Source organism: Aquila chrysaetos, chromosome Z (assembly GCF_900496995.4).
Source record: "Aquila chrysaetos chrysaetos chromosome Z, bAquChr1.4, whole genome shotgun sequence".
NCBI lineage: Eukaryota > Metazoa > Chordata > Aves > Accipitriformes > Accipitridae > Aquila > Aquila chrysaetos.
In genome coordinates this window covers 83,419,565-83,446,064 of record NC_044030.1, presented here as the reverse complement: position 1 = coordinate 83,446,064, position 26,500 = coordinate 83,419,565, and the positions used below count along the sequence as shown (strand labels likewise).

The following is a 26,500-nucleotide window of genomic DNA, read 5'->3' as shown; positions in this document are numbered from 1 at the left end:
TGCGGGACCCCCACGCAAAGCTCCCAGCAAGCACAACTGCTCTCAGCTTGCAGGTGTTAGTAGACGGGTGTCTCCAAAAATCAGGCTGGGAGTTCAGAGCAGAGCAGCTGATGTAATCTGAAGTGAGGCTGAAGCCGCAGAGGCCTCTCCAGGCATTCGTGTCATTCTCAGTTGGGCAATTATTTCATAATATACAACAGCCGAGGGGTCCAGCTGGCAGTCTCCCTCCAGGCTGCCACAGCTCCTCACCACCCAGTGTGACCTCTGGGGAAACACTCAACAGTTGCCAGGGTAGAAAGCGAAGCCCAAAATCTAACATTTTCTCAGCCAAGCACTCAGGCTGGCGTGCTCCTGTCTCGGCAGGACCTCTGTGAGGCGTTCCTGCGCCAGCATCCCGTCCCTGTGCTGGAAAAGCTGGACCGCCCCAAAACACCGACAGCGAGGAAGGACACCTCCGCTTGCCCTGCAAGGCGCTCTGCCCATGCAAATGCACAACTGAAGAGCTGAGAAATCTTACTGACAGTCCACTGGCTGCATAAAGCTTGTTTATTTGACTTTTCCCATATCCATCAAAAGCTGAACTGTCAGACCTGACAACGGGCTGCTGATTTATGTTGCATGTGCTGCAGATGGCACAGCTGTGGCACACAGCTCGAATGCAGCTGCTGGGTATTTTTTTTTCTCCTTGCGTTTCCAATGCTAGGAAGCAACACTTGGCTATCTCTGGGCAGCTCTTGAGTCAGTCTGGCCCTGCTGCTCTCTGTTCAGGCTCTTTGCCAATGAATGGGACACAGCACATGCTGTGAAACAGCAGCAGCCAGGGAGCGGTGCAGCTGCCCTGTGGGCACAGGGGGAGAACACTCCCCAGGTTTCACAACTGGTGCGGTGTTACATGATGAAGTGGTGCTTAAGGGAGTGCCACAGTCCCAGGAAATCCTCCCAAGCCTTGAGTCATGGTTACGCGTGTGCAATAAAAAGCCTTCATCCAATATTAGCTGAGTAACTCTTGAGGCTCTCATTGCAAAGCAGGGCTGGTAGCATCCTCGAGCCCTCATCTAATCCATCTTTCTATCCCAAAGCACGATCAATGCTCCCTCGTGTTATAAACACATAAGCAAAGCATTTCTGGTCTGCTCTTAAGAGCCCCCAGTAATTAAGATTAAGATTCCTTAACTGTCAGGCCATGACCTCCAGTACCTTACAATGGCTTTCTTGTTAAATCATTCTCTGATGTCTACCCAGCTATGTTCTGATGCCTTTCAAGATTATGACTTCTTTCCCCTTCCACAAGAGGAACAATCAGATTATGCTCTTGCTCTTTCCAGATTCAAAGACTACTCCCTTGCCTTCTTCTGGTGTTTTTTTGGCAAGAAGCAGCTATACCTGTAGTCATCCCTGCACAACTGTGCCTGCTCTAGATTTCACATCAATTACCTCTGAGGTAATTTCCCCTTCGCCAGTTTAGCCTACCTGTACAAAAGACAGCTTGTCCACTTGCTTTTGCCATCTTGATTTCTAGCCCAGAAGGAACTGAAGGTAAATAGCCATGAAACTAAGGCAACTAACCCTTTCCTAATGTCTTGATTTAAAAGCCTGAAACTAAACAGCAACTCCCACTGGTGTACAGAAGATGAGGCCAAAGATTCCTACAAGCAGCAGCTCTCTGAACATCCTTCAATTCTTCCCCATCACAGTGAAAGAAATGAGGTGAAGAAGGTCACAAGGTGAGGAGGCTGTGGCACTTTACTGACACCAGTGTCATTCCGAGCTTGCGGCTTCTTAGAAATCAGAGCTACACCCTAAGCATAATCAGACACAGATCTCATGATCCTATTGCTTCAAGGGAGGACATGAAGCAATAGAAAGAATCTCTGCCTACAGATCAGTGAAATCAATTTCTGCAGTGAAGTAACAGCTCCGGGGGACAGGCACACCATGCTAAATCATTACCATAATCTTTTGCAACTCTAATCATAAACAGATGTAGCTACAAATTGTCACCAAGAGCACTGCTGCTATTTGTCTGGACTTTGCCCAGTACAAACAAGCCCTAGTCCCTGCTTGATGTCCTTAAGTGCTGCCACTGTATCTAGATTTTCATTTTTCTCCATCCACAGGAGATTTTCCTATTTTGGCTTTAGTACAAAACAACTTTAAAAGCTGGGGTGCTTTAAGGCTGGTGTGGTGGTGACATGGAAGTAAGAGGAGGGCTCTGGGGACCCTTTTGGAAGATGACATTTGAGGTAGAATTGGAAGGGACAATCTAGCTTCAGAATGATCACATCCCACAGTGGTTCTAAAAAAATATTGATGTATTTTCAGACCTAGAAAGGTCTTACTATAAAGCCCATTTCTGTTTTTAAAGCTATCGCTTCACTATCCATAAAGCTATTTTTCTACTTCCGTTTGCTTAGCTCTATTTATAATGTAAGGAGAAACAACAAGTAGTCAACAGTAGATTGGTATCTGTAGAAGCCTTGAACATGGGCAAACCTTACAGGTTAGTGCTGTGAGCTTCCATTTTCTCAACAAAAACTACCGAACCTTAGGAGGTTGATGCTGCTACATCTCAGCTCAGCTCTTACCTGTGTGAGCAGTACAATTCGCTGATCCGTGAAGCCAATACTACGACCCACGTGAAACATGGTCAGAGCTCGACCTCCTTCCACGAAGGTAGACAGCCATCACACACACGAGAAAATCCCCTCTGTGGGCTATCTCGGATGCTGCAGGGCTTTAGAAGGCAATGGGAACTCCTATTCTGAGCCCTAGATCACAATTTCCGTATTGTTCACTTTGATTCACATATCAAATCCCTGCTGAGGACATTAAGGAGAAAATTAACTGTTCACTTCTGTTTAAAGAAAGTGCTCAAACTAAGAAGCACTCCAGGCACGATTCTAGAACTCATCTTCACAAGCTTGGTAAACATCAGACAAGCTATTAGTGGGGAAAAAAAAATTAAGTGTCCCCAACCCTGAAATGACAAGAGAAAACAAAACAAGGGAGCAGAAGCCAGTGATCTAGCAGATGTAAAGAAAGTCTATCATCACTGTACTTGCACCACCAAAGAGAGGACTCCAGGAAAAAGCACAATCCAGAGCCTGGACTGGGAAAAAGAAGAAAACCAGACTTCCTGAGCAGTTAAATTCTAAGTGGTAATGGTCAAACAAATCCTCACAGGGACATCTCCTTGTGAAGGTGCCACCTGGAGTCCAGTTACAGGTGTGTGTCACATATGGAAAAAGAACTGACAAAGAAAACAGTATGGGGGTTATTTTATGAAAAACAGGTGACGTTTACAAATACAAGGCAACATGAACCCCTAAAAATGAGCATGCTTGCTGGAAGGTCACAACTGTGCCATCCAACAGCAAGAAGAGTAAGGCAGGAAGCTGCAGAAGTACATAAGAACTCCAAAGTGTTTTACTAGTGCAAATAAATAGACAATAGAAGGAAAATGTTCCACACAGGCCTCTTCAGCTGAACTGGAGTTTGCTGGGCTCTGGCATCTCAAGAGTCAGCATATCAATCTGCTTTGAGAACTCAGCCTCCAAGGCATTCTAGTGGGAGAGAAAACCAAGAGGAATCAGTGACCATGAAACAGTTTTCTTACGTTCCTGTTAGACAAACATATCTACAATGATCAAACCTTGGGATATTATTAGCAAGCCAAAATTAACCCAAGTATTTGAACTGGAAGGTCTCACTACTGCAAATGGCAGCAGCCTCTGTAGACAACTACAGAGAAATCTCCAAATGAAGGGCTAAACAAGCTCAGCTGCCTTTACACTGTGCCCCAATGGGATATTAGACACCTTCAAGCTGAACAGGTACTCTCCAGAGGTGAGTATTCTGACCTGGTAAAAGCCTCAGCCTGGTAAGGTGAGCTTGTATTTCTGAATCAAAAACAAGTGGCTTACCAACCTGAGCAGTCCCACCTGAAAATATACAAGATACTCTCAATTAGCTGTGATTTTTTTGTCACAGCTTTAAGGCTTATCACTGAATACCTTGTGCTCTATCTATGAGCAAGCAGACAGTAGCCCAAAGAAACAGACAGGTTTTATGCTCAAATGTGGCCCAGCTCACTCAGAAAAGCTACCTATGAACTCCCCAAACAGCTTTATGTGAATGTTTCCCAACAACCATACCTGCAAATTACACAAGCATGGATGAAACAGGCATTATGTTTTATAGGGGAAAGTCCCCATTGCAGTCTACAAGGCAGCTGTTAGATAAAATATGGGCCCTAGAGCCCTCTGAGAGTTCAGGAGCAGCAAGGAAGGTTGTGAGACCAAGAAGCTGCAACGCAGCTGAGTGAATAAACATTCTGACAGGTGAAGCAGACAAAATCCAGAGGGATATAGATACCTAATCCCCACTGATACCATTATGCCCAACTGCCTTTGTAGCTTAGATATCATTCCTCCACCAGTTCCTCCTACCAATATGCACAGCTTCTGCCTTACCAGAGCAGAATTTCCCTCTAGAGATCATTAAGACTACAATCTGAGGTAGATAAATCCACAACCGATATATATAGCTTGTTTTGGAACGACAGCACTCATTTAAATCTCCATGAAAGATAAAAAGCTCTTACCAGTTCTCGTTTTACTTCTTCAATCTTCACTTGTGCAAGGGAAGGATTCTAATGAGAGAAAGTGGCATAAAAATCAATTTCAGCTGGAAACAGAGTCCCTGCATCATTGCAAGAGTCTAATGATGTGCTGCAGGGGAATTCAGGGATAACGAAATCAGTTTTGTGTACACCCTTCACATCCATAAGGTACTGAAATTAAAAGCCTGCTATCAGCTTGGTTTGAGCAATCGCATATTTTTCAAAAATCTGGTATGGCCTAAAGTCTCAAAAAAAAAAAAAAAACACCCCACACCAAAACATTTTTACCAATTTTCCAAACCCATCAAGGAACTGGATTTTAAACATATCCGTGCATGAATTTTCCAAAGCACAATAAGCTTGCAAGGACAAACCTTCCTCCCTCCTTCTGCCTGCACTAGAAGTGAGGCACCGGGGCTCTCCCTGTCTCCACCGACAAGAAGATGGGAGGGAGGGAGGAACTGGGGAACCTAATCCAATTTGAATGTCCTGTTTTGCTTGAGGAAAGAAGGCAGCTGCCTCTTTGAGTAAGATGGAGTTAAAAGAGAAGCAGTGCCACCCTCTCTCCCTTCATCCTTTTCTTCTAGGAGGAAGACAGTAGTAGTTGTTGAGAGGCAGGAACTCGATGGAGGAGCTAAGGAGGTGAAGAGAGAAGCATGGCCCAGCAGACAGGTCCCTAGTTCATAATACAAGAGACGTGATTAATCGCAGAGTTTCTACGGGTTCCTGGACAAGTCTCTTGGTTTCTCTGGACCTCTATGCCCCATTTATAAGAACTGGAGTAAATCTTTTTCACCTCTTACACAGAAAGGTCTGAGGTTAGCTCTATTAAAGGCTGTGGGGTGCTCAGATGAGGAGGTGACAGGGGACCTATCAGGTAACTCAAATACAAAACTATAAACAGTTACAATCGTATTTAATAAAACAAAAACCCATTCAACTAATCACACTCCATTTTTTGCTACTTCTCCCCTGAATGACAGAGTCCTTAATACCCATCTGTAAAAGGAATAGCAGCCTTCCAAAGGAGACTGGAAATACTTGGGTTTAGTCATCCCAAGTATCACAGGTGGCAATGTACCAATGCCACACAAAGCCAAGGCCTTCTGTTTCATGGACTAAAGCCTTGTTTACCCATGATTTCTTTAAGCCACTATAAAGTTGTTCACAAAATCACCCTTAACTGGAACAATCTTTTGTAACAAGCATTCTAATTTGAAAAAAGTAGAATCCCTTTATAAAAGATGCTTCCCACAGCAGTCTGATAGTAGCACAGGGACCAATAGTGACAATGGCCAAAATATAAAATGAAGAAGAGATACAGAGACAGGGGCTTTCAAAACTGCAATTTAGTCACCTAAATGAGAAACCTGCATTTTCAGAGAGCTGAGTACCCAGCATCCTCAAGAGAAATCAAACAAAATGATGAAGCAGCCAGTACTCACACTAGCTAGAGTACTTGTTTAGGGGACAACACCTACATTTCTTCATAATCATTAAAATCTTGCTCAGAGCTCCAACCACTGCACAATGTGCTGTGTCCACCATATTGACAGCCTGATGACACATACAGCTAATATACTGGTAAATCTCAAAAAACTTGTTACACTAAGGAATTATATTTTCTGCCACATTTCTTTGTCTAACTTCTAGCTAATTTACCTCGATACTGAGCTCACCCAGCAAATCTCTGCATTTTGTTAGAGCAAAGTTTGCCTGGTAAGCATACTTAATTTCTTGGCTTTGATTAATAAATAGCCTTCTGTTTAAGTAAAGTCTTCTGTTTACACCATTAACAGACCTGTAGGACATCTACCTGTTCACTGAAATCATCACAACAATAGCCTTTACATTCTGAAGTCCATCAAAATTAATCTAATGGCAAATACAATAGAACAGTGGAAAAAATAATTACAGGAGTTAAATCTAGGTAGGACTCCAGTTTCTTCTTCAAAGGCACAATTTCTTCCTGCAGTCCAGCCAGTTTCTGTGAAGAGAGCAAGGCAGATTATATTCTATAGTCTTACTTGTAGAAGTGACGTAAATCAGTGAAATAGATCCACAATTATCTACAGCATTTCAGAATCCACAGATGTTGGGGAGAGCTTTCACAATCCTTCTTAAAACCCATGGAAGACGAAAGCTCTGTTATTCATTCCGTTATCAGTCAAACCCAGCTCAAATTTTACACAGAGGTATCAATGAATTTTTCTTCATTCTCAAGACATCTTCAGATGTCTTTTCTTACAGTATAACCACCTGATCTCACCTCCCTGAAAGGAGAGAGGATTTGAAATGAGAATCCACCAGACAGAGGATTTTCTCTGTAGGCCAGAGAGAGGACTGAGCCCCAAGGAAGGAGATACACTCTCATGCCTATGGCTTCTGTGTGAAAACAGTTTTGCACACACAGTCACAAAAAAGACAACCCTTACACTTGCACTGCTTTGCTTATTCTGTTAACAAAGGGAGGTAATTTCTCTTAAGGGCTGAAAATTGAGCACCTTCCACAGTCCTCAACTCTTTTCAAATAATCAACTTAAAAGTGAAGAAAAAAAAAAAACAAAAAACAAAGCGCTCTGAAGATAAGTCATTTGTGCTGCCCAATTCACTGAGCTCCTGGCAAAGCAGACACAGAAATGTCAGGGAGTCAAACCTGCCCTTACACTCAGGTTCTAGAATATGACAGTCTAGAAAATTGCCTATGACTTTTTCTATGTAAAATTCCAACAGAAATTATTTTTGGCTAGTACGCTTCTGAAACACTGTGCAATGTAAACATTGCCACCCAGTGCTGGTTCATGAGAATGACAACATAAAAATCAGAAAACCTGTTCCACTGTTCAACTTAACCGATCTGCTAGAAAAGCTAGAAAAAGTAGTGGGGAGAAAGACCAAGTTCTCATTACAGTAATAGCAAATAACATTAAAATGCTGCGAGTGCAGACAGAACAATACATGTTACGTGTGCACAAACGCTTCAGCCCAAAGCTGGAGAATCTATAGCTAGTAACTCAAGAAATGTGCTTTTTCCTTTAACAAATTATCTCGCTGGGCTTACAATACAGCTGAGAAATGTTATATTTAAAGACACAAGAAAAAATAAAAGCACAGAATTTGGTTCAGAATTTGGGTTTCACTTGACCTCCTCCCCTTACTCTGAAGCAGATTTATTTCACACAAACTAGAAAGAATCACCTGGGTCATTCTACCAAGTAATTGCAATACTCAGGTAGCCATGTAACAGGATATAGTCCACAAAATATCCACTGTTTATAACACGGATCACAAAGAGAGGACGCAGATCATGGGCTGCCAATTTTCTTTCAGTGGCAGGGAATTTATTCTGTGGGAATTCTCTAGTAGGCTATATTCCCAATTACAGAGGCAGAAAGAGAAAAGAGGGAAAACAAAAGGCAACAAAACCGAAGATGCCAATTGTTCCCCTCAATCAGTTCCAGAAGGAAAGCTTCTTCCCAAGTCAAAAATAAGCCCACATCTAACCCTGAAGAAAAGGTACCACTTCAGCACCCAGATGCTTCTCAGTTTCCAGGGGAGACAAAGCTATCCAACATACTCCAGTTTAGAGATAACCATCTACAAGATTTTTACTTGTGCTTCTTTTTACCATTAATATTTGTTCACGTAACCAAACAGCCGACTACATTTCCTGAAACCACCCAACAAACATGCCTGCTCTGTACCACTGTAGAAACATCCATCTTGTACCAAAAGACCTACCTCAGACAGGCTCACGAGCGACTCGTGTGTCAGCGACTGGTCCAACCCCGTGGCAGCAAGCTGCTCCTACAAACAGGAAAGAGTTCGTTCATAACTGACCACAAAATACAACAGGGAGGAGAAAGATTTTTACCATTTCCTGGGGTTTTGATCTAAACAGGCCAACAAGAATGCAGTTTGTCAACACCAGAAATATCTATTTGAACCACAGCTATAGCTAGTATATGAAATCAGTTGCTACTAAAATTTGTATCAAGAATAACAAGTCTTTCCAGAAAACTACTGGGAGAAGAGCACATGGCAAGGCTGGGAAGAGGCTTCTAAGTAAAACGTCATCAACAATGTTTTCCATCTCATATTTGTCAAGGTATCAGACAGCATCTAAGTGTTAAATAAAGCATTCACATATCCTTCATCACATAGGAAAGGTGAAGGAGAAGACAGTGCAACTTCTGCCTTCTGTGTTTAATCATGTATTAATTTCAAAAAATGGCTATGTTCAGAATTTTGACACACAGTTTACCTCAGTGAATCAGCTGCTCTACTGGTAGCTGTCTGTATACTCTTATAGGACAGTACCTCACAATAAGCACAAGATAGTCCAAGCTAATGCAGTTCCCAGTGAAAGAAGAGAAAGTGTCCCTGCATTTATCATAGGATGTCCTGGGGAGAGACCACGAATATAGCAAGAACAACTGAAGTGTTGTAACATGTTGTCCTGTTAGCACGAGTCCTCAGTCCTGAAATGTCTCTGTAACTACATGTTTGGTCCCGACCAACCATGACTGTGCCATGCTGTCACAATGCCTTGTTAGAAAATTCCTTCCATCTACCTCAGCAGCCTTGATCCTGATTTTTAAATCCTCAGATTTATCTTTCAGAAACTTCAAGTTCTGGGATCGGCTGTCAGCTTTGGCCTTTTCTACCTCCAGAAGTTCCTCTGTTTTTTTAAGATCCCTTAAAAAAAAAACCACAAACAGAAACAAACTTTTACATTCAAAGAGATACCAGTACACCAATACTGCTTAATTATCTATGCTCAAGCTAAAACCTGTAATACAACCAACACAAGAAGGGAGAGAACGGAGAAAAAATTGCATTTCTCTGTGAGATTTCCCAGTGGAAACATCCACAGCTGTTACATCCAGAGTCCCAAAGGCCAGGGAAAAAAAAGAGGCCAAGGGGAAAGCCAGCTGCATGAAAGCAAAGAGTAATAGCCTTCTGTATAATTCCCTAATTTAGTTAGAGACCTGCTACGCAAGCTAAACTTACAATCACAGAGAGCAGCCATGGCAAACCTGCACAAAGCATACAGATCTGGTATCTTTGCTACAAGCAGTGCCACAATTACTACCTTAAAAGACAAAAACCAGAAAATAATTGGACTGGAAGGGGGCTGCGGAGATCATCTGGGTCAATCCCCACTCAAGGCAGGGGTTGATCCTGCTATGCTTAGCAAAGCACCTCAGATTACATCCTCTAGGGAATGGACTTGATACCGTTTTTGTTTTTTTTTTTTTTTTTTAAGTCTCCCACACACTGGTTAAAGGAAATTCTTACCTGGGAACAGGTTTTGTTTTGCCTGACTCCTTCACTCTGACTTCAGAGCCCACATTAAATGTGGTGAGAAAATCAGGTTTGCCTTCACCCTCAGATGAAGGCAACCAGTGGAGGATGCAAACCCGTATCTGACAACTGCTTGTAGACCATTTTTGGTTTAAAATAATGAGTTTGATTGTATCCCAAATCTCCTTTGATTACTGAATGTGTCCACATCACATGGCTTTCGATACTGTGAATTAGAGATGTGTCAAAACCCTGAAATTATCTGTGTTAGTTATCACAACCAATGTTCCACACTGCAGAGATCAGCAGTATTGCTTACATCTTTCCCCTTTCTCATCCATTACTCACTCCTCTAACTGCTTTTCCAGCATCACCGCTGCAGTTAGTTTTTTCCTGAGGTTGCTCAATTCCAGTTCCATTTCTCTGTTTTTTGATTCTGTTGCATACAGCTCCGAAGTCATATCATTGATGGCAGAGAAGAAGCTGGTGAAAAAAAGAGATTCAGTGGGAATGCTCAGGAGTCAGCTCTTCTGAAACTCAGAATTATTATTTTCTCTACACTTTCCACAAATTACTTTTTTTTTTGTTCTCATATTATGACATATCAGATAACTGCCAGCTATTTTAGAGGAGGAAAGTAAAATAAGTCACTACGGGTATTTGCTTCCCTTAACTAACAAAGATTTCATGTGGAAGCAGAAATGGCCCAGCAATCTGAGTAGGAGGAAGTAAACAAGACCTAGCACTCTAGTGAATATAACCACTGGGTTTGACATGATCAGATGCTCCACTCCTGGCCTGCCAAATTGCCTTTGAGAGAAACTGTGTTCAGTCCTTGAAAACGCACATCCCTGAGATATGCCCAGCAGTATTTCAGTCTCTTCCTCTTCCCAAATGGTTTAAAGCTGCTAGCCCCTCCAGCTCAGGGAAAGAGCTGCAAGAGCCAAGCTCCTGAACATCATACAAAACTTGCATTCCAAGGCAGATTTTGGCCCTTCCTGACTGCCAGTGCTCAGCACAAACCTGCTGTGTTATGGGTCAAAGCCAGGCTAGGGAGAGGGGCCCAGGAAAAGCAGACTAACAGCTGCCATTTCTCTGTGGCTGAGCCAAGGAAATCTCCTTACATTAACTGAGGCCAGGCAAGAGAGGGAAGAAAGAGGAGCCGAGACAAAGACCAGTTACAGTTCCCCAGTCCTTGCCTAAGCAGTACGAAACCTGCTCTAGCTTGTGCTACCTGGCACGGCAGTCTGAGTGGCAGCATCCTGCAGCCACTCACCACAAAAGCAGGGGCAAAAGAGGGATTTAACTGTGGCTGAGGCACCTCTCAGGCTTCAGAGACTTCCTTTGCTGGGATAATCAGGAGTTAGAGCTTTGTGCTCAGTTCTCCTGTCCTCCAAAGCTGCCCAAGGGGTGCAAAAGAAGCTGGACAAGTAAGGTTCCTGGTACGAGAGTCAAGTTTGAAACTGTTGAATTGAAAAACCAGAGAGAAACAGCACAGACCATCACTCCTGATGCACAGTGGGAATAATTACCTAGCAAGAGAAGTGTCCTTCGTTTCAAGTGTCATTGCGCTGTTTACCAAGACATTGAGGTAGCTGGTGCCTTCGCTGGACAGACTGGATAGGGAAAGACCCAGGCTTTCTGCAAGAAGGCCCTGTAGATAGTTAGCTGAAAAACAAATACAACCCAAATTAGTAATTTCATTTTACTGTTCTTTAAGGCCTAGATGGGACTCTTTCTTTTAACATGTGCGTTAAAAACGTAATTATGATTCCCTGGACCATTCACTTGCTCCAAAAAAACCACATTATCAAACACTCACTCTAGACAGCTTGAGCATAACTTAATCACCTCACTGTTGTTTCAGATTCCTCAAGCGCTTTGCTTCACAGTGGATTAGCACCAGCTCAGACTCTTAAATCAGCTGTAGGGTTGCTTCCCTGTCTATCCAGCCAATATTTCAATGCTGTGCTACTCAGCCCAGCAGGCTGGGAGGTTTTAGCAATTAATCTGCTTGTCCGTATTTACAGCCTGCTCAAGATGGCTTAAAAAATTGCTCTTGACCAACCTTATGTCACCGTAAATTTTGCTGAAAAGAAGGCATGGAATGCATTGTAGTAAAAGCTGTACCAGAACAAAAGCCGAGTCCGTTCCTATATATATTTGTTTGAAAGATTTTAACAAAAACAATCTTCAGGGTCACTGAGAAAAACTTAAGTTTGATGGAACTGAGAACTGGAGCTTCAAACTCACCTTCTGCTTCGTATTCTGTTGCCTTCTGCTTCATGTCCTCTATCAGCAAAGAAACATCCCTGTCTCTGGCTTCATTGCATTCTACAAGCTCATACAAGATATCAATTGTCCTTGCGTTCACTTCGTACTGTGGAACAGGCCGATTCCCATATATTTTCTTCAGCCATAAAGTAACCTGCCAGAGAAGGGAAAAAACAGAGTTAATGGTCAAGTGAAATGACAGAAAATAGCTGATAGATGTGAGAAATATAAAGTGCTGCAAGCTCTGCATTCCTGAAGAATGACTCCTGCTATATCAGTTGAGGCATGGGTGGAAAAAGGGAATTCAACTTCCTTTGTCTCTTCTTCAAACACCCTCTATAGTTTAGAAAACCATTTCCATTTTAATCTCCCTCATTTCTCTGGACACCTGCTTATCTCCAGGTGATGAAATTTTAATCTTTATATTCACATGACATGTTTGTTACAGACACACTAATGATCCAAGAGATGTTAAATGGGTATTTGGGCAGCTGATAAAAACTGCATTAAAGCAGCGTGGGATAAAACTGCCCAAACCACGATCACTGGGAACAGTCTCTAGGGGCTAGCGGGGCAGAAAGGGTTACTTCAGTGCACAGGCAGGAGCCCTGCAGAGCACAGTTTCTACCACTGAAAAGAAGGTCAGAAATGGGAGAAAGATTGTGACTGATAATAATTGAACACATGGAAGTTCAACACTGAGGTAACAGATTCTTGCCTAAGGCTCTCTAAGCAACCTGATGGAAAAGGACCCAGCCTTATAACTTAAAAAGACATTTCTTTCTAGCATATCCTTCTTTACCCTTCCACCGTACCAGCATCTCAGCTACATACACTGCACAGAGCAAACATCACCCTGAACTATTCCGGGGAGAAAACCATCAAGCCCTTAGAAGCAGACAGCACTAATTACATGTAGATAAAAACTCTAATACTGCAAAAAAGCCAAGTTTGCGAACAAGGGATGAATTGCATCTTTCTGCCACTCTCTCCAGTGAGAAAGATTTGAAACGCATAAAACTTCAGGTGCCCAAGACCTCCATAACCTAGCGTCTTAAACCAGCCTTATACTTAAAGGCCAGTGAGCTCGGGCTGTTATCTAGTAGGCAGCAGAGGATGAAGCGGGCGAAGGGAGGCTCCGCTGCCGCAAAACCCACCCAGGGACCACATCTTGCCCGTCCCCCAGCGCTCAGAGGGGCAAGAAACGGACACGGGCTCGTTTCTGCCCTTAAACCTCGCACGTCCGAGCGCCGGGCAAGCAGAGCGAGAGCTGCCAGGGTCCCCGAAAGCCTTCAGCGACACGGCTCGGGTGCCTCGGGTGTGGAAGGGCCCAGACAGACGCTGCGGGCAGAGCGGGACGAGGGCTCCGACAGCGCACCGGGGCCGGCTCCGCGCCCGGCGGGTGTGTCGGGGGGGAGACCCGGCGCCCCCCCCCCCCCCACCGCTAGGCCCTGGGCCCCCGGGCGGGTGAGGGGTGCCGGGCCCGGCCTAAGACGGCCCCAGGACGGGGCCCACCTCCAGGAAACCCCGCACCGAGACAGCCGCACCCCGGCCCGGCCCCACCGGTACCCGCTGGAGCTTCTCCTCCATGGCGGCCTCCCGCCGCCGCCTGCGAGCCGCCCGCCTCCGTCCCGGCTTCCCCCGCGCGCCGCGGAGCCTGACGGGAATTGTAGTTCGGGGGCGTGCCCTCCCCTAAGCCCCGCCCAGCAGGACCCCTCCCACTTTCCTAGCTTGAAATTCTTTCAAGGCAGGGAAAATTAAAAAAAAAAAAAAAAAAAAAAAATCAGCTCAACTCACTGGCTGCAGCCAACGCTTTTACCAAAGCGGACTTAAACGCTCTAAATGTTTTGAAAGAGTTTGCTTCTCCCCTATACCCCATACTTTTAAGGAAATAGTCTTGAATCAGTAACATCATTTCAGGGGATTTTGGGTTTTGATGGATGGAACTGTATGTTTCACATATATCACAAGGCAAATTGCAAATAACGGCGTATAAAGCCCTTCATCAAAAAGGCTTACATCGTATTTTTAAGTTAAAGGGCAAAAATTGAAACTTGAACAGCTGGTATATCACTGCTTACATAAATCCATACAAAAGCTGTGCTCCTTATTAGAAAATATGCCATAAAAACACATCTTCTGAGTCAAACCCTTTACACAATTATCAAGGAACCACCTTTCTTCAGCAATACAGAAAAAGCACAATTGCCCGAGACTTAAATGGGTTATTGAAATCACTGTGGGTTTTTTTTTTTCAGGCAGTATTACAGAATTTGAAGTGATTACCAAAATAATCAGCATAAGAAACATTGCTGAAGCACCATGTTTGATGCGATGCATGCCAAAATGGTTGAGGATGTTTCACTTAACCTTTTCAACTCCCAGAAAGGTCTGCTGTGATCTGTGCTTTACTAACCTCTCTGGATTACCATGGGGACACGATCACACTGTGCCTGCCCGAGTTTCGGCACTCTCTCCCCGGCAGACTAAGTCCTACGTCTCACCTATGGGACTTGTTGCAAAGCGCACTGTCCCCGCAGGGTTAGGCCTTGGTAGATGGATCACAACGAGGGAGAGATCCCTGTCTGCCGTAAGCACAACTGCCTCTTGCAGTGAGATTCTTCTCAGCTTGCGACCCTGTCACCGTCACCTCTGACGGCGTCAGCTTTTAGGTTTCATGTATGTAAAAGCTTGTAACTCCCTGAAACAAAGATTGAGAGAAGCAGCCTGAGGGAAGCATGAACAATGGTGAGAGACAGAACTTGGAAAAGATAAGGGGGGTTGGGGGCAGAGGCTCTCCAAGCCTTTCCAAGGAATATCTCATAGACTTACAAGTACCCTGAACTGAATAATGCAGGCTTGATGCTCAATGAACTGATGAGGCGGACACTTGACCCATGTGGGAAGAATAGCAAAGGATACGGCTGGGGGAGGAAGCCCTGTGGAGACAGGACAGTTCTGCCCTGGTGCAACTTGTGAAGTTTGTTAACTCCACGGTTTTGGGGCCATCACGTCCGATGAATGACCTTCACCTCATTACCCGCAAAATACATATTAAAGTTGACGCCCCTGCATTTGCTAATGAAGATTACAGAGATCGTGCTAAACGTATGTGACCACCGCATCCCTCTCTCAACCCAAATCATGCTACATGTCACCTGGAGGAAGGGGGAAGAACCTGAAACAAAGCTGCCACCGTAGCAGGAAAGTGGGTCATACTGATATGGCAAACATAAAGGGGGAAGATAGGTGCCACTAAAATAAGGAGAAAAAAAAAGAAGAAAAGAAGAAAGAAGGAGGAAAGTGTGTGAAATTCTGCAGAAGAGCACTCTTACAAACCAGAAACCCCGTTGGCTGGACCAACGCTGGAACCAGGACTGGTGATCTCTTTATCTCCCTCTCTCTCCAGTTCTCTTTTCTCTTAGAGTTGTTAAGTAACACAAAGTGTACCTTATGACTTGCCATAATTTGTTATATACCTAACCATTTAACGGAAAACCTAGTTTAAAACATATACTTATCACTGCGGGAATCTAGTAGATGTTTGTATACGGACCTCGAGAGTTATCTCACCTTAGTCCACACCGCTTGGGATTTGCGAATCCGAGTCACTCACCCTCCTCTTCCGAGTGGGTCGTGACAACGCATTACCAGCAAAGCCGCTAAGAAATTTAAGCTCCTCTGTAGCATCGGTAAGAAAACCAACACGGTGCTACACACCGCGTCCCTTTTACCCCCGTTTTCCACACTTTTCTTCTGCCACCAGCACCTGCTACGGGACGGGGCGGCTAGGAGCATGAGCACCCGCAGCTCCCACAAAAATTGAAATTTGAACACCACCACAACCCCCCCCCCCCCCCCCAAAAAAGGGGGACACCACCCCCTGCCCCACAGCCCTCACACCCCGACCTCCCGCGCCTCACACCGGCCGCAGGCCGCCTCATGCCCCCCCCCCAACCCCGCCCCGCCGCCGCTCTCCGCCCCTTCCGCCCGCCGAGGGCCATTTCAAGGGCACCTACCGCAACGGGGTGTTTTTCTAAAAGCCCCGTTTGGGTTTTTTTTTGTTTTTGTTTTTTGTTTGTTTTTTTTAAATACATGGAGATATATTCCCTCAGCGCTCTGAGGCGCAGGGAGGGAGAAGGCGCCACCACACCTGAGGGGCACGATGGCGGCGGGGGAAGCACTTCCGGGCCTCGCCCCGCCCCGCGCTGTGGGCGTGGCCTCGCCGCCAACAGGGGCGGAGCGCGCCGCCGCCATTTTGTGGAGAGAGAGAGAGCGGGGCCGGCAGCCGCCTCCTGTCTGCTTCGGTTTTCTCCGGAGGAGCCGCCGCCGCCATGCTCTCCGCCCGTGTGGCTGCCGCCCTCGCCCGCTCCTTGCCGCGGCAGGCCGGCCTGGTGAGCACGCTTTCTTTTCCCGGGGGTGGGCGGTCGCAGCCGCCCGCCGCCGGCGGCGCCATCTTGGGGGCCGCGGTGACATTGAGGGGCAGCGGCCTCCCGCTCTCGGGGGTCTGGGGCGGGCTGTGTGTGGGGGGATCGCCTCGGGGCTGGGTGACAGCGGGGCCCGACCCTCTGAAGAGGAACGGGGGTGCCCTTGCCTTGGAGGTGGGGGGCTCTAGGGGACGGCGTGTCCTTCCCCGGGGATGCGGATTGGCACTGTTGGGGTTCAGGTTAACGTCTGAAAGCCGCTAGATCCCCGTCAGGGTTAGGGATTTGAGCTGCGAGGCTTTCCCAGGTGGCATTTATTTCCCCCGTGTTTGTGGGGAGAGCGAGGGTGCGAAGATCTGTCGGGACCCGTTCCCGGCCGGTGTCCCTTGTGAAGGTGAACGGAGGAGAGGCCTGCCCGGGCTTTCAGAGAAACGGCGTTCAGGCTGCATGGGACTGCACTGGGAGCTTTGCTTGGGATGTAGGATTATAATCCTTTAATGCGTTCATTATCACAGATTTTTTTTTTTTTCCCGTTTCTACTATCGTATTTGTTCTAGCCCTACTTCAGCAATTCTGCAGTTAGATTTTTCTTAGAAAGGCCAACCCTTAGAAGACACGATCTTATTTCTCCCTGATGCAGAACCATGAGGGATGCACTGATTTCTGTATGCCCCAAGCTTCTGATGTTCAGCGCAAAGGTGGCCAAGGAGAGGAGGTGTTGCTTTGGGAGCTGCTGCAGTGCTGTGATGGTGACATCAGTGCAATGCAGAAAAATGCAGCGAGTAATTTAGAGCGATCTCCTTTACCGTTTATCCTTGCTTAGTCGTGCTGGACTTGGTTCTGTAACTTCAATTTGTGAATGGAGTGCTGTGGAGCCCAACGCAAAACTGTGACACGTTAAATGTATAAGCTTATGATCAAAAATTTTGGCATGTTGTCTCTTAACACTTTTTTTGAATGATAGTGGAAATCTCACTGTTACTGAAATAATTACTTATTTTAGATTTCCAGAAACACCCTGGGTGCAGCATTTGTTGCTACAAGAAACATCCATGCCTCCAAAACATGCTTTCAGAAAACTGGTGAGTCTGAGAAAGGTCTTCATATAAGAGTGCAGTTTAAGAACTTGCTCTATCAGACAAAAAGGAACGTGAATATGGAGTGTGAGGGGTGTGTATGTCAGTTGACAAAACACTTGGGGACATTTATGTACTGATAGTATTTAACAGTGAACTGTTACACAGTTGCATCCAGGAGACTTCACTTTAATAACTGTTCAAATTATGCCCAAACCAAAAGAGTGGTCACGTGTCAGTTGGCTTACACAGCTTACCTGCTTCATGCGGATTTGATTCAGTCTTCAACTCCTGCAGAATTATTTGAAAAAAATGCCTCAAATTCCAGTTTCCTGTCTTGTTTGTAATAATAGTGTGAAGGAATGGATAACTTTTCCAGGCCTGCCTGGGTTTGACCTTGTGTCCTTGAGTATAACTTTTTTGCTGCCAGCATCTTGGTGTTTAGAGCAGGCAGTGGCACTGCATAGCTGTATTTGTGGTAGTGGTTCATGTACAATTTTTGAATTGGTTTAGGGTGATTAAAAGTATTTATTAGGAAATAAGTTTCAGGGTGTTATTTGCTGTTTCATAGCTGAGGAAATAAAAAGTTGTTGGAGGTACACTGCCAAATAAATTTGAGGAAGATGGAGAATGCATTTTTATAGCTTATATTGAAAAAGTTCCTCCTTAAATGTATTGAGTTCCTTTAAATATGTTTGGCTCTTGGATTACAAATCAGTTGACAGCGTGTTTTGATGTCTCCAGTCGAAGTAAATGCTCTGCAAGCGGAGCTAGCATGTCTGTTCTTTCTAATTATTTAGTCGAATCGCTTTCAAGGGAGAGAGATTGCTGGTAGTGTAGGGCATAATGAAAGAAATTGATAGCTAAACACCCATCAGTGTTTTGATTGAAGCTGGCTTGTAATGATGAGTTGAAGCTGGTTTTATTGGCTGTGAATACAGAAGCTGTTACTTCTTATGCATCCTATGTAAGCAAGAGTGTTGCTTGCCAGACCTTGTGGCATACCTGAAAAAGAGTACCTTGGCTTATGAATTCAAGAAAAGCTTACTGAGTTCATACTGTGCCTTAATGTGCTAAATGTGGTTTCAAATGTCTCTTTCCAGGTACTGCTGAGGTATCCTCTATTCTCGAGGAACGTATATTGGGAGCTGACACCTCTGCTGAACTTGAGGAGACTGGCCGTGTGCTCTCAATTGGTGATGGTATTGCCCGTGTGTACGGCCTAAGAAATGTCCAAGCAGAAGAAATGGTTGAATTCTCCTCTGGACTGAAGGTAAGCTTTCATTAAAGCAGTTTGTTTAGCCAAGAAATACAAAGACGACTTTAAGGAGAATGTGAGACTGTGCTCAGAGGTACCTGTATGGACCTTTTACAGACTTCATTGCAACTTTAATGTGTAGTAATTAGTTGAAATAATACTACAAAAAGCAAATATTCTTTGGATTTGTAACGCTTTGCTTTTAGTATCTGGTTCTTGGCCAACATTTGAGCTTTATTTGTCTTCATCTAGGAAGTATAAGAACTAGTCTGGCATTGGATTTTGTTTTCTTTGGTTTCCGGCTGGCTTTTCTGTTGCCTGTTGAGTAATAGCTTCTCTGTGCCAATACAGTGTGCAGTTTGCTGACTTCTTATAGTCCTAAGAGCAGACTAGAGTTAAGTTGTCTGACTGTTGCGAGAGTACTGCAACAGCCCTTCCAGTATTTTTAATGACCTAACTTGCCTTAGGCAGAGAAGAAGCCAGTGCTTTTCCCTTGTCCAATTCTTAGGCAAGAGAGGTATGTTGTATTTGAACCCTGCTTATCCTTTCTGTTCTTTTTAGAGAGAGAAATGACTGAATGCTAGACTGCTGCAACTATAATTATGCGATAAGCTGAAGGCTTAGGCAGGTTCTCTAACCAGTATGGAAGAACATACATGCATTGTACATAAAAGCAAAACATTGACTGTTGTTACAAATAAGATTGAGGTAGATTATGTTGGATGTTCTACACTGTAGAATAATCACATCGGTATTAAAGTATTAAATTTTTTGTAAATGTCAGTTTGGGTTTTCTCAGGATAATGTGATCTTTGTCCTAGGGTATGTCCTTGAATTTGGAGCCCGACAATGTTGGTGTTGTCGTGTTTGGTAATGACAGACTGATCAAGGAAGGGGATATTGTGAAGAGGACTGGTGCCATTGTGGATGTTCCAGTTGGGGAAGAGCTGCTGGGCCGTGTTGTGGATGCCCTGGGCAATCCGATTGATGGGAAGGTGAGTGTAACTAGGTGTTTACTACCTCTGCTTGTATCTATGTGATACAGACTGCAACAGGTTTTCTCCTCTCTTTTAAGGGTCCTGTTACATCTAAGACGCGTAGAAGAGTTGGCTTAAAGGCGCCTGGGATCATTCCCAGAATCTCTGTGCGTGAACCTATGCAGACTGGTATTAAGGCTGTGGACAGCTTGGTGCCAATTGGTCGTGGCCAGCGTGAGCTGATCATTGGTGATAGGCAGACCGGGTAAGTTAAATGCCCAAGCTAAAAATGTTTCCTTAAACAGAGACTCGAATACAGTGTGCGCCAACGTACAGAGCTGAACACAGAACTGCTTAGAGGTTGGGAGAACCATAGGCAACTTAACCAACCAACCTCTGTGTTACACAGGAAAACATCAATTGCAATTGACACAATAATCAACCAGAAACGATTTAATGATGGAACAGATGAGAAAAAGAAGCTGTACTGTATCTATGTTGCAATTGGCCAGAAGAGATCTACTGTTGCTCAGCTGGTGAAGAGGCTCACTGATGCAGGTACAGGTTTTTGAAGATGGTTGAGCCTGGCAACTAGTGACGCCCTGTTCTCATTATAATGCTGAATACTGCTATGACCTCTCCTAGCTGTGAGTGTGGACAGAATTCTTTTCTTATTAGATCTGAGAACTGCTTGCTTTTCTGGACAAGAAATTTTTCTAGGTATCTGGGGAAAAAAACCCCTCTTTTGCTACATTGCATTAGGAGACTAGTATGAGGCCTGAAAACTGTTGCATTTCTTCTGGAAAAGTCATCTTCCATGTTTTTCTTAGCAGAGTTCAGAGAGCTTCCTCTTGGTGGTCAGGCAGGCCTGATGACAAGCTATGGCCTGCAAGTATTTATGGACTTGGCATTAGTTTCATATGTATGCAAGTTGGTGTGAATGGCAGTTGCAAGTTTAGAAGAGAGACTTTACTGCCAAAACATAGACTACAGCCCAAATCTAAGGGATTAAATGATAGCATCTTGATCTTGATGAGTGATCTCATTGACCAAGAAGGCTGCATAGGTAACAGAGCTTGCAAGAGATCAAGCACCTTACCTCTTGCCTGCAGGTCAAGCAGTCTCATACCTAGCAGGAAAATAAACCCCATTTTAAAGACAGTAATTTGTTTGGTACTGTGAAAAAAACCAGTAGTATCTCCTTGCAGAAGCTAGGAAATCACAGACTTTAAGGCTGAGTTACTTCTAGAACCAAAGCGTATCTTTGTGAAAGTCTAAACTTCATTTTAAATGGTAAAGAAGTCTGCAAGTGTTAGCCATTAGCTGCCATGAACTTGCTCTTGAAACTTCTTGAGTTAGTTGAGCTAATGGATGTGTTAATCTAGTACAGCGGTCTTTCCTGTAACAATGTAGTGATGTTGCCTGGGCTTGCTTCAGCAACTAGTACTTCACGTGCGTGTTGTATTTGCTGATGACGGGTGTGATGAGGTAATATACTCACAGTGGCGTGTGTCTCCAATTCTTTCCAGATGCCATGAAGTACACTATTGTGGTGTCTGCAACAGCATCTGATGCAGCACCCCTTCAGTATTTGGCTCCCTATTCAGGCTGCTCCATGGGGGAGTACTTCAGAGACAATGGAAAACACGCGTTAATCATCTATGATGACTTATCCAAACAGGTCAGGAAATACTGTTTATAGGCCTCATAGTCTAGCATTGGTGTTTGTAGCTGTACGATCACCTCAGGTTTAGAAATTCAAAATTTGAAATGAGCTACTGAAGTCTGAGAGCTTTCTTTATACCACACAGGCTGTTGCCTATCGTCAGATGTCTCTGCTGCTGCGTCGTCCACCCGGTCGTGAAGCCTACCCAGGTGATGTGTTCTACCTGCACTCTCGCCTGCTGGAGAGAGCAGCCAAAATGAATGATGCCTTTGGAGGTGGCTCTCTGACCGCCTTGCCTGTCATTGAAACTCAGGCTGGTGATGTGTCTGCTTACATTCCAACCAACGTCATCTCCATCACTGATGGACAGGTAGGACTTCTTCCCATGCCGGTACTTCTGTGTAACTTACTGGCAGGTTGTGTAACTTACTGGCAGGTCTCTGAGGAGGCTTCCAGGCTTCTGACCGAGATGATAATAAAACAATTTTCTCCTACAGATCTTTTTGGAAACTGAGTTGTTCTACAAAGGTATCCGTCCAGCCATCAATGTTGGTCTGTCTGTGTCCCGTGTAGGTTCTGCTGCTCAGACCAGGGCTATGAAGCAGGTAAGTGTGAAACTGCTGCTCCTCTCATCAGAGACGAGTAGTGTGTAGGCTTTCCAACCCATTTCACTCTAAAGAGTTGTGAATAGAGAGGGAATAAAGCTTTGGATTCCTTAGCATTATGAATGTATAAAAGAACAAACTTTGGATCTCTGATATTTCCATTGCCTGCTGAGGCGGGGGCGGGGAAGGAAAATAGTATCAGTGTAAAGATGTAGGACTAGTAAGTTTCAGTATGCTGAACTGGGTACTGATCTAACTAGAAATAGAGAATGCTTTCTTAACCCCACACTAGTTTTAGTCCAGATACGGAATTAGAGAGGTTTAATATCAGCTGTGCCCATTTTAGGGAGGAATAGCACGCTCATGTTAAAAGGCCAAGCAGATGGTGGGATTTTTAGAAATGCGTTTAGTCATCTGTCAGAATCTTGAGATTCACTTGACTGGTATGCAAGGCAAAGCTGACTTGCGACAACTGTCAGCTGAAGATAACCTGCAAACGACTAGGCTCATTTAAAAAACTGGTCACACTCAGTCTGACCTTTGTCTTGTCTTGTAGGTGGCAGGTACCATGAAGCTGGAATTGGCTCAGTATCGTGAAGTAGCTGCCTTTGCTCAGTTTGGGTCTGATCTGGATGCTGCCACACAACAGCTGCTGAACCGTGGTGTACGTCTGACAGAGCTTCTCAAACAGGGACAGTATGGTGAGTGTCTTGGACGTAACAAGTCTGCATTTCCCATTAGTCTCTTGTGCTAATGAGGTTGGTCTTTGTGCCAGCATTTACCGTGTCCGTTCTGTGGATGTGGTAAATGCAGACTTACTTGAACCATGTTGTATGTGTGCATTGATCTCCAAAGGAGGACTCTGTAGTACTGATGTCTCCTGCTGTAAGAGTTACCAATGGCACGAGTGCTTTCTTTTCTGCAGTGCCCATGGCGATTGAGGAACAGGTTGCAGTCATCTATGCTGGTGTAAGAGGTCACTTGGACAAGCTGGAGCCCAGCAAAATCACTAAGTTTGAGAGTGCTTTTCTAGCTCATGTTCTGAGCCAGCACCAGGCTCTCCTCTCCACGATCAGGTATGATGATTTATCTTACTTTATCCCAAGGGTGTTGACTTGATGGCTGGAGTGCAGATAATGGCCACTGAACTGTTAATTTAGTGTATCCTAGAACATCAGGCTTTAAGCTGCCTGTACCAGAACTGGAGGTTAAATCAGCATTCCTACTGTCCTTGCGCTGCTGTCCAGAGCTCAGCTTCATCTGTCCAGTTTTTACAGTTTTTCAAGCATCCAGGTTACGGTTTACAAGCATCCAGCTGATGCTTAAAATGAACCTACCTGCATATGTCTCTTCTAGTCCAATACTTAAGTCACTTAATCTTTTCAGTTCCCATTTTTTGACAGCTTTAAGCCGTTACACTACTGTGGATTAAGTGCTGCTCACTGCCTTCCCTGCTGCTGAGTGAACTGTTGGGGACTGAGTCTTTCCATAGCCCTGTACTGTAAACTGGTCTTGGCTTGTTTTGTCATGAGTCAAATCATGTGCCTTCCATCTCTGAGGCACAGCTTTATAGAAAGTGGAGCCTTGTTCAACTATGTATAGCTGTTTTGAAAGTATTTGTTGACAAACCTAGTTCTTCAACAGGACTAACTTTTTTAGGAGAAGGGAAGCTACGTTAGTTTCGGTGGTATAGCTTCATGCATCGGACAGAAATGTGTTAATTCATCTGTTAATTTTGTTAGAAATTGGAAGGTTTGTTGTAAAGTGTTGTGGTTTTTTTTTTTGTCGTAGTCAGGGATTGACCATATATTTATTCCTGTGTCAGAAGTTTAACTGAACTCTTTTAACAGGACTGAAGGGAAGATCTCTGACCAGACAGAAGCTAAGCTGAAGGAAATAGTCACAAGTTTCCTGGCTACTTTTGAGGCATAAACTCTTAAAACTGCTCAGACAGACTGGGCTGTTGTGGTCCTGTGCTCTAGCTCCATCAAAGACTTAAAAGTACGTGCAACTTGAATGTACAGATCTCGGTGAGAATAAAAGTTTCCATGTAAAAAGGCTCGTATATTCTGTTCTAAATTATTGCCTTTCTGGCTGGCTACTTGAGCAACACATGCCTTTAACTCTGTGGTTTTAAACTCCCCTGGACACACGCTTGCTAGAGGAACTCGGAAAAATCGGGGCACATCTTACCTGCTGTGTGGATCAAACTCCCCTTACAGGAAGGAGTAGAGGTAGCAGCTGGATTTTGTGGCTAACGCTGCAGCTCCCATCGTGACAGAGCTGAGGGTCGCTCTTGCAGTTCTTATCCTTTTCACTAGGCAGCCTGTCTCGGAGAAGGACGTACAACTGGGGAAGCAGTTTGCGCTGTCTCGTCATGGGTGGTAACTAATTGGACCTCGCGGTATTCCTTAACGGTCTGATACTGTGACAGCGTATTTCTTAGAATTGCTGTCTAACCCACCCTGGTGCCTGGCTTTCAGGAGATGGGTGCTTTCAGGACTGACTGTCCTTGTGTCTCAGGACAAGGGCATGTTTAGCTGTTACAGTAGTAACTGCTAAAGATGTAAATGCCACCATCCTCTGTAGTTGAATCCTGTCCTGTCAATAAACTCTGCAATTGTTAATGGTTTGGGGGGAGGTTACACACCAGAGCATCTTTAATTTTGTGACTTTTTTGCCGTGCTAGGTGAGGTACAAGATCCCAGTGTTAGAACTTCTGTCTGGAATGTGGGAAAGTTAAGTTTAAAGCAGCTCTGCTTTGTGTGGTGTATTCAACTTCACCTGGTACACTGGAATGGTCCTTAATCCTCGGTGGGCCTCTGCACCACGGTTACCTGTGATCAGGATTTCTGCTGAGGCTGTTTGCTCTGTTCCCAGCCACCTGCCTTCCCAGGAGCACCCTGCCTCTGAGTTCAACCCTGCTGTGTCACAAGCAGCTGGAAACATTTCATCTAAGCCCTTCTCACAGTTCCAGGTCGACAAGCTTCTCTATTAATAGCTTGGGTGCTTTGAGAGTGTGAGCTCTGGCTTCTGCTGTACAGGAAAAAATAAACACTTTTAGTCCGGGAGTGTCAGACTTCTTTCTGGGAATTGCTGGCATGGCAGAATAATGCTGTGCTCCTGGAGGAGGGCTTCCTGTGGAATGCCTTTTGTCTTTCACAATCTCATTTCTTCGACACACAGCTCTAGCACCGCTGGCTGGGCAGCTTCACAGGCGTGAAGGAATACTGCTGTGGAGCCTTTTTGCTCTGGCTACCCTGCATCGCTTGTCCCAGCACAGCTCTTACAGCTTGCGACTCTGTTCTTGCACAGTGACTAAACCCCCGTTACTTGTTGGTGTTGCTGTGCCATGTTTTAATTGAACGCTGCTGTAGATAGGAAGCAGCGAGTTCAGGGGTGTCTTGGTCCAAAATTGCACAGAGATGTATTTGTTTCTGGTAACAAGATAAATACTCCAAAGTTCTGATTTCTCTCCTGTTGCTGCTGTGACTTAGGAAGGTGGTGATTTCCTCATCGTTAAAGCGCTGGGTGGTAAATACCTCCTGTCTGGTCAGGCAGAAGGACGGTGGGGCTGGTTTTGAAGGGTCGGTCGCAAGTCCCGAGAGGTGCTGTGGGCTGCCCTGCTGTGGGCAGGGTGGTTCTGGAAAGCTGAAAAATAGCGAGTGGGTCGTGGCGGTGAGGGTTTGTGCCCTCTTCTGTTGAAGAGCTGATTCAGAAAATCACAGAAAGATCCCAGAAACACCCCTTTTTAGCGCGGCGTCCTGTGACGGGTAACTCAGCGCTGCGGTAACACCCGCTCTCTCTGTGCTGATGATGACCGCTAACGATGTCACGCTGCCCTGAGCTGCTGTGCCTGGATCCACGCGCTCTGTCCTGCAGGCTTTGGGTCTCAACCCCACTCGGGCTTATCTGCTTGTCCTAAGGTGTGCCCTTCTAGTCCAGTCAGATCAAACGAGGAAAACTTGGAAATTTATTCCAGAATTCACACTTTGGAGTTTTTTGTGTGCTTGCAGCTGGGCGGATTGTACCTCAGCTCGTTAGATGTTCAGATGAGGTTGGTAAAACCTCTTCAAAGCTTTGAAACCTTTTAGACCTGAAATGCAGACGTGACAGTACCTCTGCTGCCAGGGCAGCCACGAACACTGAAAGAAAAATCCTTGCAAACCTGGTTTCTTCAGTATAAAACCTCGGAAATGTTTGCTGAGGGGCAGTGCCCTCAGGTCGCTTGATTAATTAAGTGGAAAATGCCTTTTTTTTACCTTACTGGACTGTTTTAGCTGTCCCTGTGT

The 26,500-nt window shown here is 44.9% G+C and overlaps 2 protein-coding genes across 4 annotated transcripts; one reads left to right on the top strand and one right to left on the bottom strand.

Moving 5' to 3' along the window:
• Nucleotides 1-3,261: 3,261 nt before the first annotated feature.
• HAUS1 (HAUS augmin like complex subunit 1) lies at nucleotides 3,262-16,337 on the bottom strand. Of its 3 annotated transcripts, none has more exons than XM_041120768.1 (9): nucleotides 16,222-16,337; nucleotides 12,182-12,356; nucleotides 11,461-11,596; nucleotides 10,277-10,411; nucleotides 9,196-9,319; nucleotides 8,363-8,428; nucleotides 6,537-6,608; nucleotides 4,604-4,651; nucleotides 3,262-3,563 (listed from the first exon to the last, which is right to left on the bottom strand). In XM_041120768.1, the coding sequence occupies exons 1-9, from the start codon at nucleotides 16,297-16,299 to the stop codon at nucleotides 3,480-3,482; spliced, it is 918 nt and encodes a 305-aa protein (XP_040976702.1). In that variant the 5' UTR covers nucleotides 16,300-16,337; the 3' UTR covers nucleotides 3,262-3,479. The 3 variants fall into 3 exon arrangements, with proteins under 3 accessions (XP_040976702.1, XP_029861598.1, XP_029861597.1); XM_030005738.1 differs by lacking the exon at nucleotides 16,222-16,337 and adding an exon at nucleotides 13,772-13,850; XM_030005737.1 differs by lacking the exon at nucleotides 16,222-16,337 and adding an exon at nucleotides 13,718-13,829.
• Nucleotides 16,338-16,482: 145 nt separating this feature from the next.
• On the top strand, nucleotides 16,483-24,273 carry ATP5F1A (ATP synthase F1 subunit alpha). Its single transcript, XM_030005733.2, has 12 exons — nucleotides 16,483-16,596; nucleotides 17,630-17,708; nucleotides 18,806-18,975; nucleotides 19,782-19,955; nucleotides 20,036-20,202; nucleotides 20,347-20,495; nucleotides 21,467-21,618; nucleotides 21,749-21,973; nucleotides 22,101-22,208; nucleotides 22,765-22,909; nucleotides 23,134-23,284; nucleotides 24,059-24,273. The coding sequence occupies exons 1-12, from the start codon at nucleotides 16,537-16,539 to the stop codon at nucleotides 24,138-24,140; spliced, it is 1,662 nt and encodes a 553-aa protein (XP_029861593.1). The 5' UTR covers nucleotides 16,483-16,536; the 3' UTR covers nucleotides 24,141-24,273.
• Nucleotides 24,274-26,500: the final 2,227 nt, after the last annotated feature.

What these genes read in the sequence shown, in the direction of transcription:
- ATP5F1A (XM_030005733.2), top strand. Translation starts at nt 16,537, where the DNA reads ATGCTCTCCGCCCGTGTGGCTGCCGCCCTCGCCCGCTCCTTGCCGCGG. An exon ending in AATTCTCCTCTGGACTGAAG is followed by an intron (nt 18,976 to 19,781) that starts GTAAGCTTTCAT and finishes TCTTTGTCCTAG; the next exon opens with GGTATGTCCTTGAATTTGGA. An exon ending in ATGATGACTTATCCAAACAG is followed by an intron (nt 21,619 to 21,748) that starts GTCAGGAAATAC and finishes TATACCACACAG; the next exon opens with GCTGTTGCCTATCGTCAGAT.
- HAUS1 (XM_041120768.1), bottom strand. Translation starts at nt 16,299, where the DNA reads ATGTATTTAAAAAAAACAAACAAAAAACAAAAACAAAAAAAAACCCAA. An exon ending in CTGGAAAAGCAGTTAGAGGA is followed by an intron (nt 9,320 to 10,276) that starts GTGAGTAATGGA and finishes TTTTTTTTTAAG; the next exon opens with GGATCTTAAAAAAACAGAGG. An exon ending in TCAGGATCAAGGCTGCTGAG is followed by an intron (nt 8,429 to 9,195) that starts GTAGATGGAAGG and finishes TCCTGTTTGTAG; the next exon opens with GAGCAGCTTGCTGCCACGGG.